This window comes from Carlito syrichta, unplaced genomic scaffold (assembly GCF_000164805.1).
Source record: "Carlito syrichta isolate Samal-C Ts95f unplaced genomic scaffold, Tarsius_syrichta-2.0.1 Scaffold307152, whole genome shotgun sequence".
Taxonomy (NCBI): domain Eukaryota; kingdom Metazoa; phylum Chordata; class Mammalia; order Primates; family Tarsiidae; genus Carlito; species Carlito syrichta.
Window position 1 is genome coordinate 162,336 of NW_007251248.1, and position 9,991 is coordinate 172,326.

A 9,991-nucleotide genomic window follows, 5' to 3' on the forward strand; every position below is an offset into this window, starting at 1 on the left:
CGCCTCGCCATTGGCTGCGCCGCACGTCGGTCCCGGACACTCCCCCTGCACGTGGATTTCGACTCCGTGGCTTGCGAGGAGTGTGGCCCCGGGGCGAGAAAGCCCCGTGGGTGACCTTTCCCCCGGGCGCCTGCACCTGCCTTTACCTGCCCTGTCCCGGCCCTGCGCGCACCCCCACACCTCTTCTGCTTTGTCGCGCGCCCCCTTGTCACCTCCCAGCCGCCCTCCAGGCCAGCGTGGTCGGGAAGGCGCGCAGCAGGCTCAGATTGTCCGACCTCTAGTCGCGCTTGGCAGATCACCTGATGCCTCTGGCCGCAGCGCCTTCCAAACCCTCGCGCCCGGGCCTTGTGGCCGTTTTCTCAGCGACCATTCCTGCCCTCTCCATCCCTCCTCTTTTGTCCTGCAGCCTTAAGGAACGAAAGCGCTTTCCCTTCCTTCCCCTCCAGGTCCTCGGAGATACTAAAGCTACAAGTTAAATATACCCTCCTGGGCATGGCTGCCCCGGCCTAAGTGATACTGGTGGCCAGGGTACAGGGGCGCCCTCCCTGAGATCCCGCCGAGGCATCTGAGAGGGTTGGCATGGCCTCCCTCTGGACACCCCTGACTTTCAGCTCTGAGCTCCGATTCACACACCCAGCTTCTCTGTAGTTTCCCCACTTATTAGGTATCCCTAGTCACCCTAGAGTCCCTAACTGTCGGGCTAAGTGTTCTGGTTTTTTTTGCAAGCAGGCAGAGTTCGCATTAACCAAGTACACTCTTTGCACACAGAGATCACTTCTCTTCTGGATGCTGAGGTAGGGATTCCTGGTGTGCCCCTTTTACAGATGAGGGAACAGTTTGGGCAGGGAAGTCTCTGGTCACTCCAACTTCTGTCCGACTCACTGCTTTATGAGACAGGGTCCACCCCACTTTACAGAGGGACACCAGCTGGCCAGGGAGGGGAGGTCAGAGGTGTCAGGGCCATGGGTAGCCTGGCCTGGGGAGGAAGCGCACCCGGAGGCTGCCAGACCCCCGTGGACAGGGAAGGAAGCCGGCTCCGGGTTGTCTACAGCTCTTCCAGGCTCCACAGAGCTCAGGGACCTGGTGGTTTGCAGGTGCAGTCGGGCCTGAAGACTGGGGGAGGGGTTGGCTGTGGGGAACGGGGGCCTAGATCTCAGGGCCAGTAGGTGAAGGTGGAAGAGGAACCTGGAAAGAGTGAACCCAAGCCAGCGCTGCTGCACCTACAAGGAAGCCCTGAAGGCCACTCCCTTCCTCTATAGTTCAAGACTCCTTTGTTTTGTTTTTTTTTTGTTGTTTTGAGTCAGGTTCTCATTCTGTCACCCAGACTGGAGTGCAGTGGCAGGCTCACGGCTCACTGCAGCCTTGACCTCCTGGGCTCAGGTGATCCTTCCACCTCAGCCTCCCGAGTGCCTGGAACTACAGGAGTGTGCCACCAGGCCCCACTAATTTTTTTATATTTCGTAGAGATGGGGTCTTGCTATGTTGCCCAGGCTGGTCTCAAACTCTTGAACTCGAGCAATCCTCCCGCCTCGGCCCCCCAAAGTGCTGGGGTTACAGGCCTGAGGCACGGCGCCTAGCCCCAGACTCCCTCATGCTGGCCTCGGATTCAGGTCCCTCTACCCACTCCAGGTCAGCAAATAGCCTGCGCCTCACTGCTCAGAGGCCAGGAAGGCACCAGTCTAATCAGAACTCGGCTTGGAACCTTGTGTGACCTGTGTCCACTTATTGTCAGGCACCGCTTTGGGCGTAGGTCAGCAGGTCGCAGCCTTGACCTCCACTGAGTGTCCAGTCTGTAGGAGAACAGGCACGACCAGTTTAAGGACTGTTATTCGTGGGAGCTTTGTAGGTCTCTAAGTTGGGCATGAGACTCTTCTCAGGAAATCAGCTGACATCTGAAGGCTGAGGAGGAAGATGTGGTGCCGAGTCGGGGGAGGGAAGGAGGGACAGGTCTCTGGTGTCCTCAGGGAGATTGAGGGGTACATTCAGGAAAGGCAAAGCGGTCAAATCTGGGAGGAATTCAGGTGAGATGACAGGGCTTGGCGACTGAGCAGATTCTCTACCCAGGGCCTGTTTCCCCTTTGCTAAGCAGGTGAGATAGAACAGGCCCTGCCATCCTTGACCATGAGCCTGACACAGGGAATGTTGGGAAACAGCCCCTCCCCAGTCCAGTCTGTTGTGTTTTGTTGTTTTTTTTTTGAGTTGGAGTCTCACTCTGTCGCCCAGACTGGAGCACAGTGGCTGCTCCCGGCCACCGCAGCCTCGACCTGCTGGGCTCTGGCGATCCTTCCGCCTCAGCCTTCCGAGTAGCTGGAATTACAGGCATGCACTACCACGCCCGGCTGATTTTTTTATTTATTGTAGAGATGAGGTCTCGCTGCCCAGGCGGGTCTCGAACCCGCGGGCTCAGGCAATCCACTCACCTCAGCCTCCCGAAGGTGCGGGATTACAGGCTGAGCCACCGAGCCCGGCTTGGTCTGTTTTTTTGAGTTGGAGTCTCACTCTGTGGCCCAGGCTAGAGTGCGGTGGCATGCATGCTCACAGCCACCCCAGCATTGACCTGCTGGGCTCTGGCAATCCTTCCGCCTCAGCCTTCCCAAGTAGCCAGAACTACAGGTTCTCCCTGTAGTTCTTCACACTACCACGCCTGGCTAATTTTTGCTTTACGTAGTGTAGAGACGTGGTCTTGCCAAGTTGCCCGGGCTAATTTAGAACCCCGGGGGCTCAGCCAATCCACTCACCTTGGCCTTCCAAAGTGCTGGGATTACAGGCTGAGCCACCAAGCCCGGCCTCCTAGTCTGTTAACCACGGAGCTTGGAGGCACACCATCTGACCGATTGGATCCTGGTGGAGACTCCAATCAGTGAGACCTGGGTTCAAATCTCTACCCTGCCACTGGCTTCAAGGCCTCCTCTTCTATAGACCCGGGGTCTCAGTGGCGCCTGCCCAGCAGGGCTCATGGTGTGGCCGTGAGCTGGTGGGCTTCTAACCCCACACATCCTAGGTGCTCTGCAACATGGCAGGCAATGTAATTCCTGCACCCTAGGACCCAGTCTGTCTCCTGGTGGTCAGAGCCTGAGGCCACCATGCTCTTGGAGGGAGGTCCAGGCTCAGCCTCCCAGGCTTCACTCGTGTGTGTCCTCGCAGGCTCCGGCCCAGGCTCGTGCCCGCCTACCAGCTTCCAGTGCCGCACCAGTGGCTTCTGCGTGCCCCTCCTCTGGCGCTGCGACAGTGACCGGGACTGCAGGGATGGCAGCGATGAGGAGGAATGCAGTGAGTGGCCACGCCCCCAGTGGGGCTTCCGGGGGACAGGGCCCAAATGGACGGGGATGGCAAGGCTGGCTGGGCCCGGTGGCTCAAACCCGTAACCCTAGCACTTTGGGAGGCCAAGACGAGAGTCCAGGGGTTTCGAAACCAGCCTGGGAAACTTGGTGAGACCTCTGCTCTACAATAAGTCAAGAAGTTAGCTGGGTGTGGTGGCACGTACCTGTGGTTCCAGCCACTCAGAAGGCTGACGCAGAAGGATGGCCTGAGCCCAGCTGGTTGAGGCTGCGGTGGCCGTGAGTATGCCACTGCACTCCAGCGTGGCGACAGAGTGAGACTCCGACTCAAATAAATGAATGAATGAATGTATGAATGTATGTTGGAGCTAACCAGAGCAGGGGGTGGAGCCTTAGGAAGGGCCCCCAGATCTTAGAAGGGGGGAGCTTCAAAGAAAGAAACAGAGAAGGCGGAACATGCGGGAGACTGGGTCTGGGGAATACCTGGGTCGCCTTGGGTGGGCATTTGGGATCTGACCGGCTCTGTTCCCCAGGGATCGAGCCGTGTGCCCAGAATGGGCAGTGCCCACCACCCCCTGGCCTCGCCTGCTCCTGTGATGGCGACTGTCCTGGGGGCACAGACCAGAGCCCTCGCAACTGCAGTCGCCCGCCCTGCCCAGACGGGGAGCTGCGCTGCGTGCTGAGCAATGATTGCGTCCCCCACACGTGGCGCTGCGACGGCCACCCCGACTGTCCCGACTCCAGTGACGAGCTGGGCTGCGGTGGGTGCCTGTCGGGGCGGGGAGGACCGCGGGGTAGAGGGGAACACCTGCCGCCTTCCAGCGCATGGCCAGGCTGGGGCTGTGGCCACGTGCATCTGCCCCTGCCTGCATACCCTGGGGGCTGCCAGCCATCACTAGGGGCGGCGGTTGACACCAGTTTCTCCAGTCTGGGGTGGAGGACGAGCCTGAGTCTCCCTGGGCGCCTGGCACTCTTCTGCACACCCCACACCCTCGGCCTCTCTCCTCTATCACTGACCGCCTGGGCTTTATTGCAGAAACCAATGAGACCCTCCAGGAAGGGAATACCACAACCATAGGGACCTCTGTGGCCCCAGAGAGTGTCACCTCTCCCAGGAATGCCTCCAACACCTCTGTTGCAGATCAGTCCGGAATCCCAAGTGCCTATGGGGTTATTGCAGCTGCCGGTAAGGGGAGCTGACCCCTGAGACTGGACTGGGCTCTGGACACTGAGGGGGCGGGGAGGGAGGGGACTACAGAACCACCAGCCCCACAAATGGGCGCTTGAGGGGGTGTGGGGGCTCCCGCCTCCTCCTCCTCCTCACCCCTCCGTCTCTCTGCCCCCACAGCACTGCTGAGCACAAGCCTGGTCGCCATCACCCTCTTCGGGATGTCCCAGCTCCGAGCCCAGGGGCACCTGCCCCGGCTGGGGCTGCTGGTGGCCCTAAAGGAGTCCCTGCTGCTGTCCGAACGGAAGACCTCACTGGTCTGAGGACAAGCACTGGCCACTACATCACCCAGCCCTGGGTGCAGCCGGCGGAGACATAGAGCAGCTGGCAGACGTGCACACAGCTGCTGGCACCCCAGCCCTCGGAGCCCTGGGCTCTGCTGGCCACGCAGAACTTTGACCCAACCCGAGCTCTGGCAGGCGTGGCCCTGGAGGCTGGGGTCCCTAAACAGTCCCCGTGGACTTGGGGAGCTTGGATAGGAAACATGCCGCAGCCTGAAATGAGGGAAGCTGGCCCCAGGCCTGGGGGTGGGACAGCCCCAAGCTCAGACACTCCTGCTGCCTCCGTGTGAGGGTGGCGATTAAAGTTATTTCACAGCCTCTGCCTGCCTCGGGGCCTCTGTCTCCCTTGGCCTGGGTGACCTGGGGTCTCTGCCACAGCCTCTTCCTCCCCAGCGGCCTGCCTGGCCCACAGAAAGTAGGGCTTGGGGACCCAGCTGTGGGGACCTCGGCAACCACTCTGCCTCTCCCATCTTAGGGGCAGAGACAGGAGCCTGGGGTGGGAAGACAGCCTGCGTTAACATCAGGCTTCTGGGACAAACAGAACTTGGGTGGTGCCTTCCCTTGCCTGACTTGGTGAATCCCCGTCCACCATGCTGAGGAGACAAAAGCCCGGCATCTCAGCGTGGTCTCACCTCCACCCTGTTTGGAAATGTCTGTTTCCAGCTGGGCGCAGTGGCTCACACCTGTAATCCCAGCACTTTGGGAGGCGGAGGCAAGAGGATTGCCTAAACTCAGGGGTTTGAGACCAACCTGAGCAACATGATGAGACCTCGTCTCTACACTAAATCATAAAATTAACTGGGTGTGGTGGCGCATGCCCTGTGGTTCCAGCTACTTGGAAGACTGAGGCAGAAGGATCACCTGAGCCATTTGCACTCCAGCCTGGGTGACAGTGAGATTCCAACTTAAAGAATGTCTGTTTTGTTATTCAGGTGTAATAAGGCCAAACAGATCAGGAAATGATTGCTGCTGAAAAGACAGTGGCCCAGCTCAGTGGCTCAGTCTGTAATCCTAGCACTTTGGGAGGCCGAGGCGAGTGGATTGCCTTGAGCCCGTGGGTTCGACACCAGCCCGGGCAACTTGGCAAGACTTCGTCTCTACAATAAGTAAATAAAATTAGCTGGGTGTGGTAGCGCACATCTGTAGTTCCAGCTACTTGGAAGGCTGAGGGGGAAGTCTTCAGCCTTCCAAGCAGGTCAACACGGGTGGCCGTGAGCGTGCCACTGCACTCCAGCCTGGGTGACAAAGTGAGACTCTAACTCAAAAATAAAAAAATAAAGCCGGGCTCGGTGGCTCAGCCTGTAATCCCACTGAGCTGGGCCGCTCCTTTGGGAGGCTGAGGTGAGTGGATTGCCTGAGCCCGTGGGTTCGAGACCCGCCTGAGCAGCAAGACCTCATCTCTACAATAAATCAAAAAATCAGCCGGGCATGGTAGCGCATGCCTGTAATTCTGGCTACCTGGAAGGCTGAGGCGGAAGGATCACCGGAGCCGGCAGTGGCCACTGCACTCCAGTCTGGGTGACAGAGTGAGACTCCAACTCCAAAAAAAAAAAAAAGGAATGTGGACCAGGGCCTCTCTTAAGGTTTCTGTAGGAAAAACAGTTTTAGGATTGACCAGGTGGAATCGTTTCACTGGGCTCTGGGGCCCATCAACTGGTACTTGGTCCTGGAGTGATAAGGGCGAGGAGGTGTGGATGTCTGCTGGGCTTTGAGTGTTCCACAAAGAGGTGGTCAGGTGACTGGTCTGCATATGACCATCAATTACTATCTCTCGAAATCCAGTAACCCTGGGAGGAGCCTTTCCCCTCTGGTGAGAGAGGCCCTAGATGCCAGAGCATCAAGAATGCAGAAAATAAGACTGGGCATGCTGGCTCTCGCCTATAATCTCAGCCCTTAGAAAGGCCAAGGCAGGAGGACTGCCTGAGCCCAGGGGTTCGAGACCAGCCTGGGTAACTTGACAAGACCACGTCTCTACAACAAATAAAATTAGCTGGGTGTGGTGGTGCACACCTGTGATCCCAGCTACTTGGGAGGCTGAGGCACAAGGTCCAGCAGATCGAGGCTGCAGTGAGGTGTGATTGTGCCACTGCACTCCAGCCTGGGTGACAGAATGTGACTCTGACTCAAATAAATAAATAAATAATAGAAAACAAGGCCAGGAGGTAATCCCAGCACTTTAGGAGGCTGAGGTGAGTGGATTGCCTGAGCCCGCGGGTTCGAGACCCGCCTGGGCAACTTGGCGAGACTTCATCTCTACAATAAATCAAAAAATCAGCCAGGTGTGGTAGCGCATGCCTATAATTCTGGCTACTGGGAAGGCTGAGGCGGAAGGATCGCCGGAGCCCAGCAGGTCGAGGCTGCGGTGGCCGGGAGCAGCCACTGCACTCCAGTCTGGGCGGCAGAGTGAGACTCCAAAAAAAAAAAAAAATATAGAAAATAAACTGGAGTTAATTCATACCCCGACTTCTGGGCAATGGGACAAAGGTCTTCTCTGACCCTCAGTTCCCTCATCTCTAAATGAGGTAGTGAAGACCCTGGTAGCCTCCTGGCAAAGGTGTGACCTCCCTGGGACCCTTGGAGATGGATACAGGGTCTCTGGCTCCAAGATCTGGTAGGCGGTGAGCCGGCCCCAGATGATGAGATGCTAGTTGGAGAGAGAGGGAGCAGATACATCAGGAGGGCTTCCTGGAGGTGGTTGAGTCCGGCTTTGGCACTCTGTCCCGCATGGGAGAAGGTGGACGAAGTGAGTTCTGAAGCCTGGGTCTTGGGCAGCGTGCTGGGGGCCAAGTTCCCTGCAGCCAGGATGGGGGAGCCTCCGGGGGTTTAAGGCTTTTCCTCCGCTCAGCAGATGGGGCTCCAGGCCTCTCAACTCAGCCTCCAGCTCAGCCCGCTAGGCTGACGTGTCCCATCACAGAAATGAAACCATGCTGGGTTTCTTCTAGTTGGTCTTCTAGGAAGACGTTACACCAGAAAGTAAGATTTTATTGTTTTTGGATGTTTCTCCTTTATTTTAATTTAGAGCCAACCTCATTCTGTTGCCCAGGTTGAAAGTGGTTGTATGATCATAGCTCACTGCAGCCTCCAACTTATGGGCTCAAGCCATCCTCCCTCCTCAGCCTCCCAGGTAGCCAGGACTACAGGCATGCACCAGCAGGCCCAGCTAATTTTTTAAATTTTTGGTACAGAGTTGGGGAGTCTCACTATGCTGTCCAGGCTGGTCTTGAACTCCTGACCTCAAGCGATCCTCCCGCCTCAGCCTCCCAAAGTGCTGGGTTACAGGAGGGAGGCGCCACGCCCAATCTGGTTTTTCTCCTTTAACGTTTGCTCAGGGATGTGTGTGCCAGACTGCGAGGCTGGCTACGGTGCCACATGCCACCTGAGCAGACCCTGAGATCTGGACCTTTTTGAGGAGTTGTTTGGGCTCTCGGTTCTCGGTGGAGCAAGCCACCCCGTACCTGGTGGCTCCAAGGTTCTGTCAAGGTTCTGGGTTGCCTGTGCTCACTGAGGTTCTTTTGCTCCACGCCATAATGGCTGCCATCATCTGGAGCTGGGCTGGCTGGATGCAGAATGCGTCTGTCATGTCTGGGTTCTATGGGAGGGTAGCTGGGACAGTTGAGCCTCGCCACACGGCCTCTCCATGCAGCCTCTCCGTGCAGCCTCCTGAGCTGGCTGGCTGCATTCCTTCCTCAATGACAGGGATTCCCCAGAGCACAAAGCAGAGTTAGCCGGGTCAACCTCACTTCTGCCATATTCTTTTTTTTTTTCCCCTAATTTTTTGAGTTGGGCTCTCGCTCTGTCGCCCAGGCTGGAGTCTCTGTCGCCACAGCCACAACTCACCACAGCCTCGCCCTTCTGAGCCCAAGTCATCCTTCTACCTCAACCTCCTGAACAGTTAGGACTACAGGTGTGTGCCACCATGCCCGGCTAATTTTTGTGCTTTTTTTTTTTTTAGAGACAAGATCTCACTATGCTGCCCTGGCTGCTCATGAGCTTGGGTTCAAGTGATCCTCCTGCCTCGGCCTCCCAAAGTGCTGGGATTACAGGCATGAGCCACTGAACCTGGCTTACTTCTGCCTGTATCTTGTGGGTTCAGTGGAGTCCAGATCAGCCCGGATGGCACACGCGTGTGTGTGTGTGTATTGTACGATGGAGACCACATCCAAGACTGAACAGTTGGAGTCACAGGTCCCCAGGGCCCTCCTTGCAGACGAGCTGCCACAGATTTAACCAACGGGCACACGCTGGGAACAGGCCAGCTGGGGCTAGGATCTCCCTGTCCTCCCAAATCAGCCAAGTCACCTGGGTGGTGATTGTTTTCGGGCTGCAGCTTTGTCATCTGTGCACTGGGGCAGTCACATTTACAAACATCTGTCACACATGAGCACGCCAGGCCGGGATTTCGGCTCTTTGTTCCCCCAGCCTGTCTGGGTGAGTCATTTCCAGGAAGTCCCAGGTTTAAAAGGGAGGGGATTGGGAGCATTTGGGAGAGGAGCAGACCCAATTTTTGTGTCGGACAGGGGTTGTTCCTCCAGCTCCCATCCCACCTTGTCCTCCTGGGACTCAGCTAGGACTTTGCTTTCTTTTTTCTCTTTCCTCTCATTATTATTATTATTTTTTTTGAGTTGGAGTCTCACTCTGTCGCCCAGGCTGGAGTGTGGTGGCTGCTCCCGGCCACCGCAGCCTCGACCTGCTGGGCTCTAGCGATCCTTCCACCTCAGCCTTCCGAGTAGCCGGAATTACAGGCATGCGCTACCACGCCCGGCTGATTTTTTGACTTATTGTAGAGATGAGGTCTCGCTGTCCAGGCGGGTCTCGAACCCGCGGGCTCAGGCAATCCACTCACCTCAGCCTCCCAAAGGCGCGGGATTACAGGCTGAGCCACCGAGCCCCGCTTTTTTTTTTTTTTTTTTTTTTAGTCAAGGTCTCACTCTGTCACACAGGCTGGAGTGCCGTGGCACAGTCATACTCAATGCAGTCTTGACCTTCAGGACTCAAATGATCTTTCCACCTCAGCCTCCTGAATTGCTGGGACCATAGGTGCATGCCACCATGCCTGGCTAATTTTTCATTTTTTGCAGAGACAAGGTCTCGCTGTGTTGCCCAGACTTGTTTCAAACTCCTGAGCTCAAGGAAGCCTCCTACCTTGCTGGATGGGAGGCATGAGCCACCCTGCCTGGCCTTTCCTTTTTTTTTTTTTTGAGTTG

The 9,991-nt window shown here is 57.0% G+C and overlaps 1 protein-coding gene across 1 annotated transcript in view; it reads left to right on the top strand.

The window, feature by feature from the left end:
- Nucleotides 1-5,107, top strand: part of CD320 (CD320 molecule) — a 5,669-nt gene extending 562 nt beyond the window's left edge. The window contains exons 3-6 of the mRNA XM_008063946.2: nt 3,145-3,270; nt 3,812-4,039; nt 4,315-4,464; nt 4,627-5,107. Of these exons, the coding sequence (XP_008062137.1) occupies nt 3,145-3,270; nt 3,812-4,039; nt 4,315-4,464; nt 4,627-4,769 (647 nt within the window). The 3' untranslated portion in view covers nt 4,770-5,107. The remainder of the gene's footprint in view (nt 1-3,144; nt 3,271-3,811; nt 4,040-4,314; nt 4,465-4,626) is intronic.
- Nucleotides 5,108-9,991: the final 4,884 nt, after the last annotated feature.